This window comes from Hypanus sabinus, chromosome 5 (assembly GCF_030144855.1).
Source record: "Hypanus sabinus isolate sHypSab1 chromosome 5, sHypSab1.hap1, whole genome shotgun sequence".
NCBI classification, from domain to species: domain Eukaryota; kingdom Metazoa; phylum Chordata; class Chondrichthyes; order Myliobatiformes; family Dasyatidae; genus Hypanus; species Hypanus sabinus.
The window spans coordinates 99,056,338-99,082,723 of NC_082710.1; the positions used below are offsets into that span (position 1 = coordinate 99,056,338).

Consider the following 26,386-nt stretch of genomic DNA (forward strand, 5'->3'; position numbering starts at 1 on the left):
CCGAATAGGTGTGATTGATCCAATTCAGTTTGTGAAATTTATCCAAAATTTGATGGCTTCGTACACATCTGAGCAATGAGTACATGTTGGCTGCTGAGATGCAACTCCATACTAAGAGCACTAAAAAAAAAGGAAGTTTTTCCTTTAACTTTCATGGCTCCAGTGAGCTGCTGCTGCGCTTTCAGATCCTCTGTTGCTTTATTCATTTCCAATGAGATAAGAATTGTCTGCCAGCCAGTCATAAGCAAGTCACAAAAAAAATGTTCCGAAGGGTCATGTGCACCAGCATTTCCTGACAGCCTTTATCTCTGTAGGCAGACACTAAAACAAGAGCATTACTGTCCATGGCCAGCATAGGGAGTCTCCTCGGGCAATGCCAAAAAATGCTTTTCTTATTATAGTCCTAACTCGTTGCGCATCACTAAATATATTCTGTTGAACACAGGCAACACTTTGTTACAGCACAAGTGACCGGCAGTGAAATAACCTGCCCTGATGCAGCTGCGTACCACCTGTAGGGAAAGTCAAATTAGGGAGATGTCCTGCTGCTCTGGCACTAATGCTTTTTTGTATTGTGATTTGACTTTTCTTCCTTCCCTCTTTGTATCTTTGTTGGCTGCAGGGGAGTTTGAGGGTGTACTGCTTGGCCTTTTTTTATTTTATGTATAAGAAAGGAAAAAGAATGCTCAGGTTGAAAGACATTAAAACCAACCCCCACCCATCCATCTTTGAAACTAAATATGCTAAAGGAGTCAGTGGGGAATGAGTAGCCTTTTTTTTAAATCCTTGAGTTATGCTATTTTAAGATCAACAGAAATGCTCTTGAACAACCTAGTTTGTCATCAATTATATATGACGGTGCTCAGAAATAAAGGGTTAAGTGTAACTTCAATTAAGTGAAATTCCATTAATTTTAGCAAACGTAAAGAAGCTTTTTTATTTATATATAGAATATGGGTGTCACAAGCAAGGTCACCATTTACTGCTTGTCTCCAATTTCCCTTGAGAAGGAGATGGCAAACTGCATGCCTGATTAGCTGCTTTCCCGGTGAAGATACTGATCCATTGGATAAAGAGAACCAGAAACTTAGATCAACAGCAGTGAAGGAACTGTGATATAGTTCTCAGACCTAAAAGGCAGCCTGCAGGTGATGGTGTTTCCTGTACTTGCTGTCTTTGTCCTTGATCGTCAGGGGCATGGACTTGGAAGTTTTATGAAGCATTGTTAGTTCACTTGGAGGAACAGCAAGCACACAGGAAGGCAAACAATATCTGAAAAGCAAAGAACTGCCAAAATAAAAAATATAAAATTAAAACACAAAGAGCCAGGCATAGCCAACAGGTCAAGCACAGTGTGTGAATCATGAGACAATTATTGTTTCAGGTGAATGAACCTGTGGCTGTATATCCTCAGAATGTTGTTTGTTATATAAGGTCAATAGTCCGTTGGACTTTATTACAAGATTGAGGTTTAGAATGCAAAAGTAAGGAAGCTAAGTTGCAAAGGTATGGAAATCTGGTGATTTCACATCTAAAGTTTTTACACTGCAGCCTTGGTCTCCATGACCAGGGAAGGGTAACTTGGAGCAACGCATATAGAATCGTGAGTCTGATTCCTGAAATGAGATGGTTCTCCGATAGTTAGTAAAGCTGACCTACATTCTCAAAGAAATTAGAATATGATTTTATTAATAAAGAATTGAAAGCAAAGAAGCTGATACTTCATCCAGCAGAGCTTAAAACTGAGGGACATAATACTGTGATGGACAACTTGAAATGAGAAAATGGGGAACAGTTCTCAGTGATATTCACCAGGGAGGAGGACATGAAGGTTGAGAAGTTAAGGGAGGGGTATGCTGATAAGCAGGAGCATGAGTACTCATGCTCATGCTCATGCTCATGCTCCAGGAATGAGTAAGTCCTAGAAAATTTGGAACACAGTAGCATGGATAAACTCCAAGGCTTTATAGTCTCTGTCTCAAGATAATAAGAGAAGCAAGGGAGGTGGTTGATGTGGCCCTGGTGGAAGTTTCATCTTCATTAGCCACAGGTGAGGTACCAGAAGGACTAGACAATAGCTAATGGTTCCCTTTTGTTCAAAAAGTGCAGCCAAGATATGCCTGGAAATTACAGGCTGATAACCCTTACATTAGTTTTGGAAAAATTGTTGGAGAAACTCCGAGGCATTTGGGATGCTTGCCTTCATAGTGGGTGACAGGATCTCTGATTAACTGGAAAGGCAAGGACTGATTAAAAGGAGTCAGCATGGTTTTGTGTGGGGGAGATCATGTCTCTCAAAAAGAGGCACGGGGATCCGAGTCATGTTGTCAAATTCAATCTATACAATCTCATCTTTTAACTACAGCCCTCTATTCCAGATAACATGCTATTGAATCTCTCTGTTGCTATGACATACTTTCAATGAATGTTCTTATCAGAAATGGACAAATGGAATCCCCATTTATCTTTGTTGATGATACTATGTATAAATGGCGTGGATGAGGAATGTAGCTGACATGATTAGTAAGTCTACATTCAAGACAAAATTTGGTGGAGTTGTAAAGCGCAAAGAAAAGTTTTGTAAGGATGCTGTAGGAAATGAGCTGGAAGTTAGGTTAAGCCATGGCAGATATAATTCAATCTTTAATAATTTGGAGAATCAAATTCCAGATGCCTTGTGTTCCGAAGCCTAAGCTCCCCACAAGTGGAGCCACAAGTGGGTGGCACAATGCAGAAGCATTAAGGAGGCTTGCCTTTATAGGCTGAGTCACTGAGTTTAAGAACTAGGACATCATATTGATATATAGCACATTGATTAAATCATACACAGAGTACAATATCCATTTCATTGGAAGGATGTCATGGCAACAGAGAGGTTCAATAGGACATTGTCAGGAATGGTGGGCTGTAGTTATAAGCTGAGATTGCACAGGTTGAATTTATATTTACTGAACTGTAGGAGGCTGAGGGGTGACTATATAAAGGTTTATAACATTAAAAGGAGCATAAATAGGAAAGGTAATCAGAATATTTTCCCCAGGGTCGGGGAGTCTGGAATTTGAAACCACATAGTTAAGGTGAGGGTAAAGAAATTTAAAGAGAGTGAAGAAATAAGCTCTTTTTACAGGGGTTGTTGAACGTCTGAAACTTGCTGCTAGTGGAACTGGCAGAGGCAACTACCAACTAAAATGTTTAAAAAGCACTTGGTGTGGTGAACTACGTGTGCCTGTCTGGACACGCCCCCTGCTGACTGCTCCTGTGGCTCCTCCCACAGACCCTGGTATAAAGGCGATTGAGGCCTGAGCCCGGCCTCTCAGTCTCCAGGATGTAGTATGGAGGTCAACCACTGCTTGTTCCTTCTTCCAGTCAATAAAAGCCGATATCTCGCCTTTACGTCTCAGAGAGAGTTATTGATGGTGCATCACTCGGACAGCTACTTAGACAGGAAAGGCTTTGAGAGACATGGACCTAATCTGGGCAAATGGAATAGACACTGTGATCTGCATGGAATTGGTGGTCTAAAAGGAACCATTTCTCTGCTGTACAATTTTAGGATTTTCTGACTCGTTACTCAGAGGTTTAAAAAGCTTTCAACTTCTCTATCAGTCCTTGGGTGCATTACTTTTCCATGATGTATTAATAATGTGTGCATGGAATAAAAGGTCAATCTAATTAACTAGCTCTATGTAGACTGACTTTGCCATAACTGCGAACACCTTTTCCCACCTATATTATATTGCTGAATTCCACCTCTGTTGAAGCATGATTACTTTAGGATGGAGATAAGGAGCAACTATTCTTTTGGAAGTGTAGTGAATCTGTGGAATTGTCTGTCTGGAGAAGCAGTAAAGGTAGCCTCATTAAATATATTTAAGACACAGTTAGATTTTTGCTTAGCAAGTGAATTGAGGATCATGGGGAAAAGGCAGGTAGATGGAGCTGAGTCCATGGCAAGTCAGCCATGATCTTATTGAATGTGAAACAGGCTCAAAGGGCCAGATGATCTACCTCTGCTCCCATCTCTTATAACTGTTAGTCCTAACATTACAATGATACCCACTCACCTCTTTGCTTTATAAACATGAACCATTTCAAAATATGTGGCATATGGCCTAATATACAGCCCACCCTAACCACCCATCATCTCTCCGCCTAGTGACATTGACCAATACAGTACTGATACAGGTCCTTTGGCCAAACTGTCTATGCTGCCCATGGAATCTGCTGACCTGGTTCCAATTTCCTGCATTTGGCCCTTATCCTTCAAAGACCTGCCCCTACAGGTACCCATCCAAGTGCTTCTTAAATAATAACATTGTACCGACCTCAACCACTTCCTCTGCCAGCCCATTCTATATACTAACCACCTTTTGTGTGAAAATGTTGCCACTCCAGTCCCTTTCAAATCTTTCCCCACTCACTCCAAACCCTAGTTATGGACTATCCTACCCTGGGGCAGCTAATATCTACCTTAATTGTGCCTCCTCTAATTTTAAACATTTCCATAAGGGTACCCCTCATTCTCATCTTCTGACATCCAAAGAATAAAAACCTAGCCTGGCTAAACCACTCCCTGTAACTCAACACCTCTAGTTCTGACAGCATGCTTGTAATATTTTATTTCTGCATTCTTTCCAGTTTAACCACTCAACATGACTGGTTTAACAATTCCGTGAATCTAAAATTCTCAACTTTGTTTCAAACGCCTCCATATTCTTTAATTTTATCTTTTATCTGCATCTTCTCCATCACCATATCCCTCCACGATATCTGTATTTCTCCAGTTTTGTGGTCCAGAACACCTCCAAATTTAATTGCCCACTGTTAGGTATCATATCTTCAATTGCCAAATTCCTCAAAAAATAACGTCCTTAAATCTCTCTGCATTTTTACCCTTCTTTTTTCCCTTTTACATATTCCTTTGTCAACTTTGACCATACTTTTATGAGCATTAATCCTAATATCTTACTGTGTCCTGTGCCATTGTTTGGTTTGTTTAGTAACTGACATTTGAAGTTCTTCACCGATTTGGTATGTTCAATGTACTATATAAATGGAAGTTGTTGATGCTGTTAAATGTATCCCCCATTATTCCTTCTGAATTATTAAGCTCAATTCACCAGCCAAAAGCAGACAGATGGTGTGGCATGCATGCCAGTTAACATCTCAATAAATGCAGGAAATGTGTGGCCGGTATAAATATTTTTGCACCCTCCATTCAATCAATAAGTTGCATTCTACTGAACTGGTGACAAAAATCAGTATTACAGTAGTAATTCTATGTAGTTGAAATATTAATTTTTATTTGTCTGATTTTATTTTTCATTGTCACAATCATGCAATCCTCTGCTCCAGGTTAATCCCTGAACCATGTCCTGGTCCCTCAAAGCATAACATATCCCTTCAATCCCCTGCATTTTTAAAATGCCCATTTAATGAAATTTTGCCAAGTTGCTGATTAACGTTGTGCAGAAACAACAGGACAATTTAAATATTCCCTTGCATATAATATTCCTAGACCAGAATTCAGGCTATGTTACATCAATACACGAGTGTTTAAGTTATTAAGCATAATTTATTTTCCCTTCATTTTAAATAATGGAGTAAAGAATAATTTAAATAATATCTTCTTTTAAATAAATTGTAAATTAATGTGACTGGTGTGTTAGGCACTCTCAGATCTTAATGTTGCACAACATAATTTCTGAACCCATGTTTCAGCTCAGTGTAAGTTCACTTTGGTTTCATTTGATTGAGTGACAACAGCTGTTTTTGAACAGTTAGGTTATTAATTTGATTAAAAATGAAATATAAAGTTTTCCCATTAATTGCCTTAGTCCTGCCTTTGAATAAAAGCAGAATAACAGTGTTATTTCTTGACAAAACGGTTGTGAGTTTATCAGGACCAACAGTACTGTAGCCATGAAATTGATCAAGCATTTATGCTCGACTTCTAAAGGGTTGAAGAGATATTAATAACTAGATTATATGGCGTTTTGTGTAAATTTAAGATGACATAAAATGGTAGTCTCATTTTAACACACTATATTCCATTTTTCACTCTTGCTTTCATGTATGTGTTCAGAAATGTTTCATCATATGTTGTCATGCTGTACCCAGTGGTAAATATGCCCCAATTCTATTTTAACAGAACAATTCACATATCAGTTTTATTTTGAAGGTACTGCGGTCATATCTGCTTTTGCAAAGCACTAAAAATCTGTTTTTCTGCGTTAAGCCATTCCTCTAATTTAATGTCAAAGTTGCCCCTGAAGAAAATTTAACTTTAAACAGTCACTTGTAAGCTCGGCAATACTTTTTTTTTTGAGAGAACTTTTCCCCCCATTTATTCCAGACAAATTATCTGATTTAGTTTCTCTGTTGCCTTGAGGTTACCATGTGAATAAGTGGTGCCCTTGTTGACAGTTCGAGCAGTGGAAAGTTGCAACAAACAAGATAACAGCCCAACATAAATCATGATTAAGGAACACAAAAACCTGCTTTCAGTCAAGCAGTAATTCATTTACAACCAGAATGGATATGACTTATCCACTCATTTTATGAGCTGAGGAATGCAATGGTCTTGTGATTCTCTAGGTTATGGCAGCTGACATCACCAAATTTACACGCACTAGAATTCTGACACTGGGGCACCTTTTTTTTTGTGGTTCATTCCTAATAGAGGATGAATTGTATTCCTTGCCTTGTACTGTTAAAGAATACCTTTTTCTTCCGAGCAGCTGCTTTATGAAGTGGAGAAAATGCCACTTTAACTAATGATGAATGATGCTTGACCTCAGACCTGTGGTGCTGAATTTCATGCAATGCTAAATTGACATGAAAGACCCAAGTCGTGCTATTTCCATTATGCATGCAGCAAAATAGATTCTTGTTTTGCTATCCGATAGCGCTAAAGTCTGTTCATTTCATTTACTGCTTGAGGTAATGCACTGGAAAGCTGTGATGCAGTAGGTTGTGAGCAAGATTTCTACTTAACCATTGAATGATATCCACACTTCTTTTCCAATGATGATCAGAATAGTACCATCTCCCTTTTAAAAAAACCTGTTGGTGCAGGAGCATTCTGAATTGGGCAATTTGCCCTACGCTTGACATCTTTTTTGTTGATCATGAAAAATGATGAATTACACAAAGCAGCAGTAACTCGAGGTGCCAGCATTATTGTAATCTGTATTCAAATAGTCAGGATTATAATCACTTACTAATTGATTTGCTGGTTCTCTCTTATATTGAATAGAATGATTATTTTATCTTTTGATTAGTGTGTATTTTCTGTTGTCAGTAGTTTAATGGCAAAAAAAATATTGAAAGGGCTATGAAAGGGAGCTAAGACCTCTATATTTTCCACAGGCCTGCAAAAAGCAAGTACTTCTTATTTTCCAAAAATCAGAACTTTAATATTTAGAAGTCAATTTAAGGCATTGTTCAAGCCTCCGGAGAATATAATTGCTACTGTGAAACAAAAATAGGTTTGACATTATTTATTATTAAATTATGAAAAGGGCAAAGTTGAGTCAGTTCTGAGGTTCTGCACATTTAACTGGGTCTTGTGTTTCACGCACATCTGCAAAATCATTTGAAGAATCTGTGCATGAATATTTTTATGACACACAATGATCCCTGTTCCAAAATCAGTATTCATTTTGATACACAGCAAGCGTACTGTGAGTCTAACTTTAAATGAACCTATAGCAAACCTCCTTATTTTTGATGACTGAAATTAAAAGGTTGTCGTAGTTTGCAAATGCCAGGAGATGTATCCATTAAGTTTCCTTCCACATTTGTGCAATAATTAGTGTAAGTCAATTGCACTTGATAAAATAAACTATGATGTGAGATTTCGGTCCAATTTTGGGAAATCCATGTGGTCATCTACAGTTAGGAAAGTGGAAATTTGTCCATCATGGTCTGTGTTTTTGATACCGTGCACCTGTTTCACTCCAACAGTTAATCTCAAAATTTGCAGAAAGAAACAATAGGAAAATATTTGGGAGTGCAATTAATTGGATAGGTCTATTAAATTATGATATAATTTCAATCCTCTGTATGTCCTCCATCAAGACTCTGACCTTATCCCTGTAAACCTCATAAAGAATTAAATAATTGGCTATTCTAGTCTTAATCATGAAATAATTATTCACTAAAATGACTTCAATTCCCACATACTATGCTACTGAACAGTTGTTGCAGATTAAGGATATTGTCCAGATGGCCAATGTTTATGCAGAGGAAGTTAATGTTTTTATTTGAAAGGCACCTACAAAATACTTTACCTGTCCAGTGACTGTGATCAATGGTTGAAGCAACTTTAAATATGAATCCTCATGTTTGGTGCAGAATTTGGAAGGCTGAGAAGATCATGAAGAAAATATGTAGTGAGGGCAAATTTTATCCTCAAAAGAATCACCAAAAAAAACCATAAGATCGTTAATTGAAAATTCTGCTAACAGTGTTAGAGGCATCATAACTTAATTTTAATATGGTAAATGATAAATCTAACTTTAATTTAAAAGCATTGTCAAAGGTTTTCCTGAACAAGTTTATTATAGAAAAATCAAGCCTCCATTAAACTTGTGGCACCTTCCATTTGCAGAGGGCTAACTATAAAATTTGATAAATGATCTGCCTAAAGGTCAAGCAAACTTGAGATAATTTGAAGCAGAACACAGGGAACAATGAGACGAACAACCTCAGTAGACCATTTATCCATGCGAAGCTGTATACTTCAGGGAGTTATTCTTTTAGTTGTAATGTGATGTTTGATAACTGAATTTATATGAGGAATCACAGACCGAATGCATTATTGTCAAGGCATAACTTTTCAAATGATATTCTCATTGAGAGCAATTGTTTTGGGAGCTATATGTGTAATTAATTGGACTGCAGACAACCCAATATTTGGTGGAAGTCATGTCTGACTTTCTGCTGCTGTGCTACTGACCGCAAAAAGAAAAAGATATCAGGATATGTTCACCTGACAAAAATCTGTGTCACCTGAGGCACACTGCATAGTTGAATGAGTCCACTTAAATCCCTGGCTCCTGTCTAAAAAGGAACCAGACATAAAACAGAATAATTTTACAGTAGCTTCTGCTTGGAGAGGGAAGGCATAATTTCTAACAGTCCTTAACGCAGGGTCTCATTGAGCTTCCGACAGACATCTGGCACTGTGCTTATTGAACCTTCACTTCCTAGTCACTGCAGTGGGCATATGGTCCTGAAGAGCGTTCTTGCTATGTATGCTCCACATTATCAAAGTAGGAAACAATTAACATTCAATATGCTTTTTTTAAAAAACTCCTTTTAGGAAATGCTAATCAAATCTTCACAAATAATAACTTAAAGTCTTTATGGTGTTGTTTATTGTGTAGCTAAGATACTTCTACATTTTAGAAGTGATATTATTTATTCACACAAATTTGCTAATTGGCACATCAATCCTCTGAAGACACAGATGTCTAAAAATTCATCTTTGCTCTGAAGCATTAAACCCACTTTATGGTTGCACTAGAGTGCTGTAATATAAAATCAATCAGAACTCAGTGGATAGACTTTGGAGGTGGTGTGGATGTACAACTTCAAATCCAAGGTGAATTTCTCTGAACTGTTGAGTTGTATTTTCTGCAGTGACAGTAATTCTTATCCACAGGTAAACAAAATATTACAAAGCAAGTTGTTCCAGACACAAAATATTTTAGTAATTAAGGAGATATTATCCTTTCTCAAGGGATCCACGTAAAAGATAAAGACCCAGAAGATGCTTCAAGCATATTTTTGGACATTAAAACAATGGTAAGTCTGAGGGAGTCCTCCCAAAGGTACAGAGGATGACTTAAAGACTTAAAAACAATAGAACATACAGAAAACATTGTTTCAGTGCACAGGGACCAAGGAAACCCTAAAGGGTTACAACCAAACACTTCTAGTAGAAGGTTATAAACCTCTGAATCCCTGCATTGTCAGGAAATTTGCAATATGTGTGAACAACCATGCCCATGTCCTCTCTCTCAGCTACTGTGGCCTGAGGAAAAGTAGACAAAGACTCCAAGGGTATGTAGTCTAGGTGCCTTCCCAAATCTATCAGTCAACACAAAGACTGATAGATGGCAAAGACTAACAATGGAAATCTTAAATCTGGAAGTTGAAAGTGACCATAACCTTGACTTCTATATTCAAGGGAAACTTGTGTGGTAAAATGTGAGGTCAAAGCAGGCCACACAACTCAGTTACTACAGAATGTGCAGTTTAAGTTGCTACTCCTTCAGCAAGCACAGCTTCAGGGGAAGCAAATTTGCTGAACACCTGATAGTGCTTATTCACTCAAGGAACAGTCAATTTTCATGTCAGTAAAGTTGAAAATCTCATTGCTAATGCATTTTGCATGTTGCTCGATTGTTGATGTCATTTGGGGAAGATTTACGATGGGAAAAAAATGTGCAAGGCAGAACAAAAATCTGCCCAGAATTGAAGAACGCGTTTCCCTAAAATTGCTCTGCTCAGAATCAGATCAGAATCAGATTTAATATCTTTGGTAGATAATGTGAAATTTGTTGCTCAGGGATAAACCAGTTGTTAATACCATGCCTTTTGGTTAAATGGTTGTGTGAACACATTTCTAACCTTCCTTTCATTTGATGTCAAACACCTACTTTAAAATGAAATCACAGGTGTTAACATGCAACAGCAGCAGGAAGAGTTTCAGAGAACTGTTAGGAATGGCCTTCATACCGATGTTTCTATCAGTGTGCACATTTAGGATTACCATTCGCATTGACAAGACTATTACTGGGTGGAATGTGAAAACAATTAGGCATTTCAAATAGCAATCTTTTCACTGGTGTTAGTTTTAAAATAAATTTGCAAAGCATTACTGTACAGAGACACTAAAGTTGTGCGAAAGAAAATGCAGAATGACATGAATAAGTATTTACTATATCAAGATCACAAGGCTTGTATAATGATTATAATATAAATGAACCACATTTAAGGCTTTTTAAAAACAGCAATAAGAAGCAAATGTATTACACTGTGGCGTTATAGAAAGACAGCAAGTAATTTGGAAAAAAAACAGACAGTATAGAGAGTGAATGGGTAATGGGGCTAAGGGGGTAAGATCTGATTTGGCCAAAAAGAAAATGAAACAGTTAGTATCAAAAGAGACATGTAGGGGGTGTGACACCATGGTGAGAATAAACAGCTCAAAATAGTTGACAGACTTCAACAAACTGAAAACCTCTGTTCTTTAAAGTGACTGTACGCCACATTAGGCCTCAGGCCCTTGATGTCATTGTTTAGCATTGACTGTTCTGAACAGACCCACTAGGCTGTAGTCAATTGAAATTAAAACCATGTAATGTAATAAAGGGATACTCCTGAAGTGTTTTCAATCAAACAGATGGGTTTCTGGATTAGGACAGCGTGTGAATGGCTTCGTTCAATGATTAAAAGCTAAATTTAAACAAGGATGTATTCAAATGGAGCAGTTTTCCAACTTGGTGCTTTATAAAATCTCAATATTACAAACAAAATACCACTGCATGGGATAATTTTTCAAAGTAATTTTTCCATGGAATAAAACCTACAATATTTGTTATTTTTCTTTACAGTATGACAAAGAACTTTTTAAATCAGCCCATTTGGAGAGTGAAAATTGCATGACTAGTTTAGAATCTACACATCAAGCACACATTTTTATAATGATTCAAAACTGATATATACCGTATTTAGAGATTATAAACAAGCAAGTTATCAAACCTTATAAATGTCTATTCTTCAAAAAAATATCTATTCAAAATATTTGAGGCCTTTTATTATCAAATACGTATCATTGATATGTTAATGACTCTTATCAGAGAAAAGTAATGATATTACATGTTTTACAGAGTATGTAGAAAAGATACATTTTGTATATACTTCATAAACTTAAGCACATTCAACATTATTTAATTTACATAACATTCCATTTTCTCAAATAGTAATCCTAGATCAATTTATTAACCCCAAAATAGTAAAGCTAATAGGACTTGATGTTTCAATCCCTTTGATAAATCGGCAGTCTCGATGTTGGCAGTAGGCTTGGAGTGGTGACAAAGAGGGTAGGTACCTCATTGAGGCCATCAGGTGGGCACTCTCCTTCTTTGACGTTTCGTTGATAAGCCCACAACGTCTCCAGAGGGCTCAACTGTGCCACCTGGCGTCCCAGATACACCCTCCTCAGTTCCATACCCTCCTGTCTTCATCTTGCAGCCCAATTGTTGTCTTTCCTTTTAAACAAATCCAATTACTGCTTTCTTCTGTTGCATTTGACAAGGACTTGATTGCTTGTTGGAGTGAATAACCACTCACCCCCAGCTTCTTCAATAGACTGGTCGTAGACGTAGCCACGAATCCCCTGCATCCCACTTCTACAGGGAAAATCTTGGTCTTCCAGCCATTCTGGGCAGCTTCATTTGCCAGTTCCGAGTACTTGGTCTTTTTCCTCTCATAAGCTTCTTCAACACCGTCTTCCCATGGTACTGTCAATTCCTTAACATATGCCAGCTTGTCTGTTGTGGACCACAGGACCATGTCTGACCAGAGTGTGGTAGCCGCAATGTCTGGGGGAAACACAAGAACAAATGCATACACAAATTCATGATATTTTAATATATGTGGAAGCTATGAAGTTTGTACTTCATTAATTTTACAATAACTCCATGTGTCTTCATGCTCTTCTACAGCTACACCCAAAAAATTATCATCAGATATTGTAATTAACTCTACTGGTCATGTGTCATTCATATTCAAAATCCTGTTTTTCTCAAAGGTCCGACTAGATTTCAAATTTGCCACACCTAGTGGATTCCATGCCAAAATCTGCCCTCTATTTTGGGTTCACTTTACCACTCTGATTGCTGTGCTTTAACAATACCTTTGAAGCTGGGGTTTCCAGCCTAGCGTCCATGAACCACTTGCTAAATGGTATTGGTCCATGGCATAAAAACGTCTGGGAACCACTTTTCCATAGCAATTATTTAAACAGAGCAATTATTAAAATGAGGGCATTCTGCAGGGTGGCCACTGGATAAAGCCTAGAACAGCTGAATTTTCAGGAATATAAATTTCCCTGAGGTTGTCAAAGATTTCTGGAGTTAACAGCAATTAAGAAGAAAAAGTGTTAAGTTATAAGGAAGGAAGTAACAGACGCGGTCACAAAGACTGCAAATGTATACAAGGCCTATGAATCACATTGAAACTGTTAGCATGGAAACGAGTTTTCTTTCAAAATACTAAAAAAACACAGAAATTGGGAAATAATGGATGATCAGAAATGTCCGCAGGAGGCATGAAAAGATGTATAATGAGAAAAATTGGCAAAGTAAAAATCATTGTCAATTTTTTAGCCAATTTATGTTTTGTTTCATTGTTCATGTGTTTTCGTAGGAGTCTTCGTTATACTTTAAATGAAGCAGTAACATTACGAAACATAATGGAGAAGTGACTGACAGAAATAAGTGATCAATATTATTGTCAAGCTTCGGTATTAGTGACTTAAACAATATGAAAACTCTCCAGATCTTGGGGAGCTTAGATGTAATCAAAGGTATGCTGAAATGCAGAGGATTATTGACTACCATATTTTAGATTTATTGTATCCTCCAAAATATAACCATACAGACAATATTACATCTGGAAGAAACTGGGGATTGGTGGCGTGGTTAGTTGCAAACATTTAGGCTGAGAGCTATCCATGACAATAACTTCTGCACTGCACTTTAAACCAGAATGTTAACATGGGAGATGCTGTTAAATACTAGTCAGTAGTTACTGTACATAATCATCATAATGAGCTACTGTAAACTTATGTGGAATTCAATAAAACTGATAATGCAATTGCCAGTGTGCAACTGATGCCTAATTTAGCTGCAGAACATCTTGAACTGACTGAACTCAATTGAATTCAGTATAGACAAGAAATAGAACATGTGACAAAAGCACACCACTGCAAGTGTTGGAAATCTAAAGCATGACAGAAATTGTTGGAAATGTTCATCGGGTCAGGCATCACTTGTGGAGACAGAAGCAGTATGAACGAGTCTGACATTTTATCAGAATGAAGGATAAAAACAAGCTTTAAACTGTAGAGAAAGGATGGGAGAGGGAGGAAAATGAAGGGTTGTAGCCTATGCCAAGGTCAGTGTTCAGGAAAGGTATAAGGGGGAGAAGAAGAACAAGATCTTCAATCATCAGAAGGAAAAAAAATACTGATTGTTGGAAATTTAACACTGAAAGGCTCTAAGACTAATTGCTGTTTACCTGAAATTGTTCAATTGGTTTTTGAATCAGGAAGACTATTATGTGATTAGAGGAAAATAAGGTGCCTTTTCTCCAGCTTCATTGGACATATCAGAGGTCAGAGTGTGGAAGAGATTAAAGTGAGGGTCAGATTGATAATTAAGGGACAGAGTCAGGATCCCTCTGAATGGATCTGAAATGCAATTATTATTTGGTTTCCCTGATGTAGGGGAGCCAACATTAAGAGCAGTGAATGCAGTTTACTACATTGGAAGGATACAAGTAAATTATTGCTTCAAATGAGTAGGCCTTGGACCACATGAAGGAAGAAGTTATTTGAGCAGCTAATAGTAATTGTAAAAATCTTTCCTACAGAACTCCAACTACTATGCATTGTTTGGACAGAGTGATTGGGGATCAGAGAAGAGCATGGTTTGATTGAGAGGGATTTTATTTTTATTTGAAAGCAAGTCATTGTGATCAGGGATTTCGACCAGCATCCATATCCGAATTGTAAGATTGGAGCAGATCGAAGTTTGCTGTTCAAAAATGTGGAAAAGGGAGTCAGATGTATATCTGGTACCTGGCCAAAGATTGAGATGGTTGGTAGGCAAGTGGGAAGAGCGCAGGGGAGGATGGCCCTCACACAGCAGGTATGCTGATCTGATAATATGTTGGTTTGACCACATTGTCCAAACAGCACCCATTCTTCGACACTCAGCAGCATGTAGTCCATTCCCCTGCAATGCACAGTGAATTATGACATTCTGCACACCCCAATAAAGAAGTCCTGTGCCTATTGTAAAGTTGAATCACTCAAGGAAATGCCCCTTCGAATTTTCCAAGTGACTCAAAACAATCTACAAATAGTCATTTTTATGTTTCACTCCTTAAAAAAATCAATTGTCAGTTGTAAACCATAGGAAAGAAATTGCAAAATGCATTTGAATTTCTGGGCACTTACACTTTCAAACTATTAGTTACTATTCAAAAGACATCTTCCACCTTCAGCACAGTTTCTTTAATGGGATATGTAGCTGTTGTGATGGTCTGGATAATGGAAGTCCCTGTCAATGCATAGCAACTGATACAGTTTTACACTGATGTAATTTCACACTGATGCAATTAGGAGGTTGTACTTTAAGTTCGATCAGCTACAAATTTCTTAAAAACCGCTGTGTATAAGAACATTTGCTTTTAGTAGAAAAAAAAGCCCATATTTATTGATTTATTTACTTGGTTATTGGAATACAGTGTGGTATAGGCCCTTCTGGCCCTCCGAGTGACGTCACCCAGCAAACCCTGATTTAATCCTTGCCTAATTACAGAAAAATTTCCATTTATCAAATAACCTAACAATCGGTATGTTTTTTGACAGTACGAGGAAGCCAGAGCACCCAGAGGAAACCTGCGCAGTCATGGGGAGAACACGCAAACTCCTTACTGGCAGCGACAAGGCACAGATAAATCTGTGAAAACGACAGTGCTCAGAATAACTCTGTTAGCTGTGCTTTCTTTAATTCCTGTCTTCTTGTTACTTGTGTATTGCTATAACGTTTTGTACTTGTTCTATTTTTGTAAGTACAAAGCACAGAAGCAATATATCCTTCTGGAAAGGGAACCCTCTTTCCTTCTGTACATTCCTAACTAGCACTAGATTCAAGCAAAGAAAGGGAGTTATCTTTAATTCCCTTGTACATGGCAAGGTTGACACATGTAAAGTAATAGCTCATTTTCAATTGCCATGTTTAGCATATGTCTCATGTTGGCTCTGTAAGGCCTGCAGGCCGGTCCCATGAGTTCAGCTCAGCCAGCAGTTGCTGCCACTACGCAGCCCCTCTTAGCCTTGAATGCTAATAGCTTTGAATCACGTTCAGAAGTGGTGTTAATTTATCAGCAAAAGCATTATGGGTATAAGTGTACCTGACATCTTGAGTCATGAGTGTGAGTCTTTATGTCCTTTTGTTTGTGTGTGTATGTGTGCGCGTGTGTGTGTGTGCGAACGAGAGTGCACACTACATTCCTGCAGATGGTATTGTACTGAATATGTTCTTCTGTGGAAAATTGCACAGCTCTAAACCTCTAGGTGCAGGAGGCTGTTAACGGTTGCTGATGATAGTAGGCAAACATTAACATAATAATTAGTGTCTTGTAATTGTTTCATTAAAACCAGTTGTTCCATTTCTCTTCATGTTTTCCCAGAAGAGAAGCTGAATTTGGATGACAGCCAGTGGGAGGACATCCACGTCGTCACCGGAGCACTAAAGATGTTTTTCAGAGAGCTGCCTGAGCCACTTTTTCCATTCGGCTTTTTTGATCAATTTGTAGACGCCATAAGTAAGTGCAATACAATATTAATTTAACCCTCAAAGCACTAAAGGAGCAATTTGCTATTCTGCACGCCACCACTTAACAGGATGAGGTTAATTTTTTTAAAATTTGCTGACAGAATGGCATCCATAAATCTGTGCCTCAAATGTTGTGTTTATTCAGTTCCAGTTTTTTAATATTCACGACAGCAATCTATTTTGTTGGTACACCGTTGCAATTAATGTAATGATATTACACTAAAAAATGGAAACGTAAAATTTGAGCTAATGTATCTGACTGCTTTTCATGACATCAATAAGATGATTTCTTCCAGAAGTTTCAGAGTAATAGTTTAGATATTGCATTTCCCAAGCTTCATTTTTCAGTTACACGGTGAGATTATCACACTTAAATGGTCTCACTGATTCAAATCAAGAGTAGGTTTAGTAATTATTGTTTTGTTTACTGAAATTGTTTTTCCTCAGTTCTTTGAAAGAAATGACTCTGAATGAATGGTTAGGGAAGAGATAGCACATACTAACGCAACAAAGTTAAAATATTAAAATTCTTGGAACTTGGAGTGACTTATTCTGAGTCCATCATGTTCTCCAAAATGTAAGTACCCTATGGCAGGAAACAGCACAAATGTAACCATAATTTTCGATTTGTAGTACACAACTAGATTGCAATTTTGGGACACAGTAAAATGCCAGATGATTTAGGGGGCAGACCTCACTGTTCTGACTCCCAAGCTATGTGTTGGTCTTCCCACAGTCATACTTGTCTTGATCTGATGCACAGGAAGCATTCTGATAGTCAGACACAGTCTGAACTCCAACAATAAGGTTGTAACAGGCCTTTGCAATGGCAGCAAGGAAGCCCAGTGCTCAATGCTCCTGAAAGCTTTAACTGCCCAGTTTTGTTGGGCTCTAAACTGATGCATACAAAAGCTTAGTCATAATCAGAAGTGATTTCATTTCTCTTAACGTAAGGTCACTTAAAGACCATGGGTGGGAATGGCAGGGTGAGTGCTGAGACTTTTCCACCAGTAGGGGAGTCTCAAATGATGGGGTATGGTTATAAAATAAGGACATAGACATTTTACCTGTCATGCATAGGAATTTCTTCTTGAAAATTTGGTGAATATTTGGGATACTCTGCCATAGAGAGCATTGTAAAGGTTACAACACAGGACATATTTTTTGAAAGACTGGTGCATAGCAGGCTGTAGAAGAGCAGATTATTATTTAAATGGTGAAAGATTGAAGTGTGCTGCTGTGTAGAGAGACTTGGGAGTTCTCGTGCATGAATTGCAAAAAGTTGGCTTGCAGGTACAACAGGTTATTAAGAAGGCAAACGGAATGTTGGCCTTCATTGCTAGAGGGATTGAGTTCAAGAGCAGGGAGATCATGCTGCAACTATACAGGGTTCTGGTGAGGCCACACCTGGAGTACTGTGTGCAGTTCTGGTCTCCATACTTGAGGAAAGATATACTGGCCTTGGAGGTAGTGCAGAGGAGGTTCAGCAGGTTGATTCCAGAGATAAAGGGGTTAACCTATGAGGAGAGATTGAGTCTCTGGAATTCAGAAGAATGAGAGGGGATCTTATAGAAACATACAAGATTTTGAAAGGGATAGATAAGATAGAAGTAGGAAAGTTGTTTCCATTGGTAGGTGAGACTGGAACTAGGGGACATTGCCTCAAGATTCAGGGGAGAAGATTTAGGACAGAGATGAGGAGAAACTGTTTTTCCCAGAGAGTGGTGAATCTGTGGAATTCACTGCCCAGGTAAGCAGTTGAGGCTTCCTCAGTAAATATATTTAAGATAGAGTTAGGGAGATTTTTACATAGTAGGGGAATTAAGGGTTATGGGGGAAAAGCAGGTAGATGGAGCTGAGTTTATGGACAGTTCAGCCATGATCTTATTGAATGGCAGGGCAGGCTCGATCGGCCGGATGGCCTACTCCTGCTCCTATTTCTTATGTTCTTATGTCTGGCACTGACACAAGAGGAGTTGATGCATGCGACAGATCAGCTATGATTGTACTGAATGGTGGGAGGAGGCGGCCTACTCCTGCTTCTATCAATGTACTTTTCACTGAAACTTTCTGTAACATGAGCAAAATCACCAGAGAGTTGCTGAGGCTAGTAGATATAGAAGTGTTTTATTCAACAAAAATGAGCAGCAGGCATCATATTGAAGCATTCTTGGAGGAAGAGGCTTTGTGATTGAATAATACATAACATTTTTATATGCTAAAGATCAAAGGAAAAAGCAGGACACTTCTATAGTTACAATATATCTATAATACTTCCTTTTAATTGCATATAAATTCCACACACCTCCTTCTTCGCACCCACACTCCAGACACCCAAAATTAATGTTAATCAGCACTGCGTAGTTTGCAGTCAATGCCAGTCCACAACCTGAGGAAAACTATTGTTCAGGATTGCATTTTAAATTACATTTGTGTCTGAAGATTGGTTGCTGGTGAAGTTAACATATGTTTTATACCCCAGTTCAAGAATACACACTAACAAAACTTGAACAAAGGATTTAAATATATATATATATAAAATTAGTCAACTAGGAAAATACAGAAAAGTAATGAAAGTGAAGTGACATTTTTTAAAAAGGAATGAACTTGCTTTCTTCGCTGTCTTCAAATCCACAGCCCCAATCCCCCTTAACATTGATCCTAGCAGAGTATTGAAGGGGATGTTGGGAAGGCTTAGGATTTATTCCTTGATAAAGTATTATTCATTGACATTCTTAGAGTTAGTCTCCTACTATAGGGGTCTAAAGGGTGACCTAATAGGTGCATAATATTATGAGGGTCAAAGAAAAGGGGAATGCAAGCAGCCTTTTTCCCAGCATTGGGGAGTAGGCTTAAGGTGAGAGGGGAAATATTCAGCAGGACCCTGAGAGCCAACTTTTTTGTGGGTCAACATTTTTACACAAAGAGTGATACATTTATGGAATAAACTGCCAGAAGAAGTGGTTGAGGCAGGTATAATAACAACATTTAGAAGTGTTTTAACAGGTACATGATAGGAAACATTTTGAAGGATATGATTCAAATTCGGGCAAACAGGATTGGCTTAAACAGCCATCTTGGTTTGCACCATGCATTTGGCGAAGACCTATTTCTGTTTGATTCCCTGACTCTGTGACTACATTTAGCATTGTTCCCCTTAGCTAAGGAAGGATGTTAATGTGCTCAAAGTAGTTAATTGAATATTTGATGGATTAATAGTTGGAAGGGATGGATTGTCTTATCAAGAAATGTTAGACAGGCTGGCATTTGCTGGCATTCAGAAGAATGAGAAAGATTTTGACTGGAACATATGAGATACCAAGGGAAAGAGTGAAGAGGAGAAGACATTTCCTTGAAGAAGAATCTAGAAATAAGCAATCACTTCTTAAAACTAATAGATGATCCATTTGCAAAAGAGATGAGGCACTTTTTTCTTTAAAAGATCAAGAGCCTTTGAAACTTTGAACATTTTCTCAATGGAGATAGATGTAAAAGAAGTAAGTGCAGGATTACTGTGGTTGGATGGAAGTTGAAGATATGATTAGATCAACCATGATTCTATTAAATGGCTGAGAAAATATGAGCGGCCAAATGTTCAATACCTTTTCCTAATTCATCTGTTTGAATGCTGCAGTACTAAACTGTTTGTACAAGAAAACACATTCCTTTGTTTGTCCTATGCAGAGCACACAAGGAAATCAAATAAGGCTGAACCCAGGCAGGTGTTGGACAGAATGGCAAAAGGTGGCAAAGGAGATCATTGTTTTAGGCTAATTAATGAATAGAGTTAGTGAGGCAAAAGTCACCCTATAGGGATTGGTGTGAGATAAAATTGTTCAGTAACGGATGGTGGTTTGGAGTTTGAACATTAGTTGGGTTTGGACATAATTTGGAAGATGTGCAGCTCAGGTGGTTGAGTTGAATTGTTCTCTGATCTTGGCAATTTACTTGCAAATGTTTCATCACATGTGAGGTGACCTCGTCAGTGTGCTGTTGATTGTGGTGCGTCCTCCAAATGCTTGTCGTTATATACTTTTTTGTCAGATGATTTGATGTCATTTCCAAAGCTCATCTGTAATGTGGAGAGGAAATCTCATTGTTGATTGGTTGTGTGGTGAACTTCGTGCAATGTGGTCTGGAATTTTGCCCACATCAGTGCATAAATAAGATCACGATCTATGTATTTGTTTACAAAAGTGCTCTCAAAGAACCATGCTCCTAAAAATTCTTTTGTATGCCATGTGTTCACTTGTGCCTTGACTTTACTGATGCCCAGTCAAATTTGTGCCCCTCTCAATCTTCATTGGTGGAGACTAGGGAGGGTTGGTATGCTGCTTTACAGCTGTTGATGTTCATAGATCCTTGTGGATAGTTTTCTCTGCTAAAGGAACTTCATACGAAGATGCCTACAAGGTCGTTAATGCACCAACCAAGAAGCAACCAAATGGGTTATCCTTCCATACATTTGAAATATCTCTGAAATGGTGGCTTGATTGCTCCAAGAACATAGAATTATAGTTATACATATGCCAATGTTGAGGAGAGTATATTGCAGACAAAAAGACTGGACCAAGCTTTTGGACAAGACCAATATGGTCTACAAAATCCAATGTGGGAACAGCAGCAAATATCACATTGACCAAACTGGCAGAAAAATATCCATGAACTTATGAACTGAGCCTTAAGCAATTTGCATTAAGTCTGAATCATAAATATCTTCAGTCACTTAATATAGACCTTCCCAATCATCTCTCTTCCAAGTTATTTCCTCTGAAAACTTCTCCTTTCATGTTTACTTAAATTAATCACCTTTTTGAAGATTACAAATGAAACTGCTTTCATTATCTTCAACAGATCATCACATATCATTGCCCAAAACACAATTATGACATCTCACTACTGTTTTTTTCTCTCTGATAATGTTGACTCAATGTTTCCACCCCCGTAGGCCAGTGCACATTATTCCACTGCACTTCACATAACTTTGAATGATTCTTTCACAACTTCTCATAGTCTTTTTTTTAGCTTTTGGTCCTTCACAAACATTCATTTCATTATGCTTACTATTATTACTTTGATACATTTCCTCCAAACTTTCTTAACTAATCTTTGATAACCTTTTAAGAGTCCAGAACTAAATACAAAGCTTCCAGTAGCATTATATTCTTAATAATTATGTAAAGTATCTTCCAATTACTGTTTTATTTGTTCTATATGCTACAAGTAACACAATCCAATGAGTGAACCAACAAGAATGCTTCCTAAGTGCAAAGCTTAAACTGTATTATGCAATGAAATGAAAATAGAATTAAGGACTGAACTCATCAGTCAATATATATCAAGCAATACACACAAAATGCTGGAGGAACTCCACAGGCCAGGCAGTATCTATGGAAAACTGTACAGTTCGGTCAAGATCCTTCATCAGGACTGGAGAGAAAAAGATGAGAAGTCAGAGTTAAAATATGGAGGAGGGGACAAGAAGCTCAAGGTAATAGGTGAAGCTGTGGGGGGGGGAGTGAAGTAAAGAGCTACGAAGTTGATTGGTGAAAGAGATACAGGACTGGAGAAGGAGGAATCTGATAGGAGAAGACAGAAGGCCATGGAAGAAAGAAAAGGGCGAAGAGCACCAGAGGGAGGGAATATGCAGGTAAGGAGATAAAGTGAGAGAGATCAAAGGGAATGGGGAATGGTGAAGGGAGGTGATGCACCATCAATTACTCACTCTGAGACGTAAGGCGAGATATCGGCTTTTATTGACTGGAAGAAGGAACAAACAGTGAGTGACCACCATACTACATCCTGGAGACTGAGAGGCCGGGTTCAGGCTTTGATCGCCTTTATACAGGGGTCTGTAGGAGGAGCCACAGGAGCAGTCAGCAGGGGGCATGTCCAAACAGGTATATGTAGTTCACCACAGGAGGTCATTACTGGAAGTTTATATCTAGCTAATGACTATTGGTAAATTATCCTGGTCATTTCTAAGTTATCCATGAAGATGACTTAATCTTAACCCTGTGAGCAAAAGGGGTAGGTTGCTGTTCTCACCAGCTCGGATATAAATCTCATCTTACTGGAGCTTTGTGCCAAGATTTTCTCAGTTATTCTTCCAGTTAATGGCAACCCATTTCTCAAGATAGACAATTTCAGTGATAGATCAGCCAATGCCTCATTTGTACCTCAGCTTTGCATTCCTACCAATCCTCCCAGGGCAAACTCTCAGCATTGGAACCCAACCTTGAAACTATCTGAATTTCACAGTAGTCTTGAGCAGATTTTACAGAATTTATTGACATTATGGTGGTAAATTTAAAGATATATTCATGGAGGATGAATCAAATTCTTTTAGTAACTGATTTGGTAGATGAACATTTTGGAGTATTTTTTAGTGTATGAGAATATATAACCATTGTCTAATCATCTACTAAACGTGAAGGAGATGTATTCTGGGGTCTTCTCCATTTTCAGTTACTCGTTCTTGCTCTCATTCACCTACATGCCTATACTTTGGGTTCAAATTCTCATCCCATTAAATGAATGCCTGGGTATTTTGCTCTGGTCTTTTTGCAGTTGGACATACACTTTAAATTACTATAGGTGAACTGCTGATTAGCGAAAAGGCACAGTACATAAGCCACGGTTTCCTTCATCTTCTTCAGAATTCTCTCAGAACTGCATGAGTTGCTCACACTTGTCTGTTTCAGTACTCTTGTATCTGGCATATGAGTGACATGACTTGCCCAACACAGCTGACTGAGTGTAACCAGGGCCTCAATTGATCTAATACAGCAATCAAAGTTCTTTATTAATAGCAGCATCAACTTTCATGAAAGATGCATGTAGAATTATGGAAATAACTGGATGATTCTGTTCCACTTCAACACATCAATTAGATGAAAAGTTGAAAACACACTGATGTGTACTGCACTCAAACAAAAAAATGAGAATTACTTTGAATTATTTTGACATCATTTTTCTCTAGGTTTTTTTTCTTTCATGAAAAAATAGTACTTTTGATTGTCCTATTTTAAGTCTCTCCAATTTGGAATAGGAAACTCAGCATGATTGTCAACACACATGAAATGCTGAAGGAACTCAGCAGATCAGGCTGAATCCATGGAAAGGAATAAACAGTTAACGTTTTGGGCAAGGACCCTACTTTATCTGAAGTTTGCGCAGATTTGGCACGTCAACGAAAACTCTGACAAACTTCTATAGATGCACAATGGAAATTATACTGACTGGTTGCATCAAAGCCTGATATGGAAACACCAATGCCCTTGAATGGAAAATAGCTACAAAACGTAGTGGATGCATCATGGGTAAATCTCTCTCCACCATTGAGCACATTTATAATGAGCCCTTTTGCAGGGAATCAGCAAGGATCCCCACTATCCAGGCCATGCTTTCTTCTCACTTCTGCCATCAGAAAGAAGGAGCAGGAGCCTCAGGTCCCACACCTCCAGGATCAGGAACAGTTACTACCCCTCAACCATCAGGCTCTTGAACAAGAGGGACCAACTTCATTCACCCCAACACTGAACTGATTCCTAAACCTATGGACTCACTTTTAAAAACTCTATAACTTGTGTTAATGATATGTATTACTTTTTTTTTGTATTTGCAGAGTTTGCTGGCTTTTATACGTTGGTTGTTTGTCCATCTTGTTACGCATGGTTTTTCATTGATTCTATTGTGCTTCTTTCTATTTACTGTGAATGCCCACATGAAGATGAACCTCAGGTGACATATATGTACTTTAATAATAAATTTACATTGAACATTGAAAATATGCTTCAGCCTCAACAATCTGCATTCAGTTTCCTTAAAGCATTTGAAATGACAATTTAGTCATTAAATTGGCAATAGTAGTGATAATTACAAACTTGTAAGCATTTTTTTGTTCTCATATTTCAGGAGAAATAACAACTATTAAAATATAAGCAGGGGAGAAGGTACTCATCAATACAACCATAATAGTCAATGGTCAGGGATCACAAATAAAATTACTGAAATATTATCAAAAATAAATTGATGTCTGAAACAATATCTGATCCAATTGGAAAACTTCCCCAGTCTATAGTTTTCTAAATAATTATATTCTGTGGTGTGTTTCATAATTTTACCGCAAAAAAATGTCCTCCTGCATTTTTAATAGCAGCCAACAGTAAAATGAAATCTTAAAATATACCAGTAATAAAAGGCCAGAAATATGGGGGGGGGAAACTGCTGTTCCAGCTATTAGTTTAAATTGATAAATTGCTGCAACTACAGTATTTCTTGTAAAAGCAATCACAATTTGTGAAGTTATCATATCCAAATAGTCTTGATGTGGCACTTTAGTGTAGTGGGTTAGTACAAGGCTTTACAGTATAGCTGAGCCCAGCTTAATTCCTGCCGCTGCCTGAAAGGAGTTTTTACACTCTCCCCGTGACTGCATGGCTTTACTCCATGTACTCCACTTTCATCCCACAGCCCAAAGATTTACCAGTTGGTAGGTGAACTGGTCATTGTAAATTGTCCCGTGATTAGGCTCAGATGAACTTGAAGAATTGCAGAGAGGTGTGGCTTGAAGGGCCCATTCCACACAGTATCTCAATAAGTAAATAAATAAACTTGTGTTTTCAGTTCATATCTGTTGTCATACAACTGGAATCATTTTGTCGTATATCCAATGATAAATAAATGCTCTACACAAAATTTGTCATGTATGACATTTCAATGTCATTTTTATGCTTTGTAGTTTCCATTCCATCTTGGCATTTATAGTTGATTTTAGATATATGAGAACTAAATTCTTTTTTTCCTAAAATTCAGTTCTGAAGAAGGGTCTCAGCCCGAAACGTTGACTGTTTATTCACTTCTATAGATGCTGCCTGGCTTGCTGAGTTCCTCCAGCATTTTGTTTGTGTGGCTTTGGATTTCCAGTATCTGCAGACTTTCTTGTGTGTATAAATTCTGATATGTCTTCAGTCATTCTGCTCACCATATTTTAACCAAATGTAAAAATTCAGTGTTATCCTATTGGACCAGCATTAGGTCTAAATCTTTCCAAACTAAGAAGTTGTTATTTACCTGGGTGCTGCCAGACAGTTTTGCTTACTTTAAGTTACCTGTTTCCACTCCTGGTTTACCAAATACCTTCAACAGAGATAGACTGGCCAATAGCTCCATAATTAACCTTTGATAATGTTACTCACTAATCCAGATGCTTTACACCAATCTGGTGAATAGATTATAGATCAGGTGCTCAGAACATTGCAACTGAAATTCAAAGATTTGGTGCCACATCCTTATAATTGGTTAACCAGTTATTTAGGAAATATTTCTATTGTTTGATAATTTTGTGAGCTTTATCCACAATATGAACAATTTTGTCAGGGTTTACCTATAGATTAGTATTTATTATTAATAATATGCAGGAAGTATTCCTTGAATTGTATTTCATTTTAATTCCTACTAGGCTAGCCTTTAATTTTAGAGCTTCATAATCACGTTTTCCTTTAGGTTTTATGTAGTTCAATAAAGAAACTTTTTTTTCTGTGCAAAATAGTGCTCACAGACCTGCATCTTCAATGAATACAAAATAACATCTTTCAACAAAGTTGTAAAGTAGTTCACATTCATAGAATAATGTAGCACTGTCTGATTTCATTGAAAATAAAAAGTGTTACTATATATACAGATAAGATGGAAATGTAAGGTTATTAATACGAATATAAGAAAACATTCCTTCATTATGG

General features: G+C 37.8%; 1 protein-coding gene across 1 annotated transcript in view; it reads left to right on the forward strand.

Moving 5' to 3' along the window:
• arhgap15 (Rho GTPase activating protein 15) overlaps positions 1-26,386 on the forward strand; it is a 728,119-nt gene that overhangs the window by 594,174 nt on the left and 107,559 nt on the right. Inside the window, exon 13 of the mRNA XM_059970253.1 lies at positions 16,498-16,632. Within this exon, the coding sequence (XP_059826236.1) occupies positions 16,498-16,632 (135 nt within the window). The remainder of the gene's footprint in view (positions 1-16,497; positions 16,633-26,386) is intronic.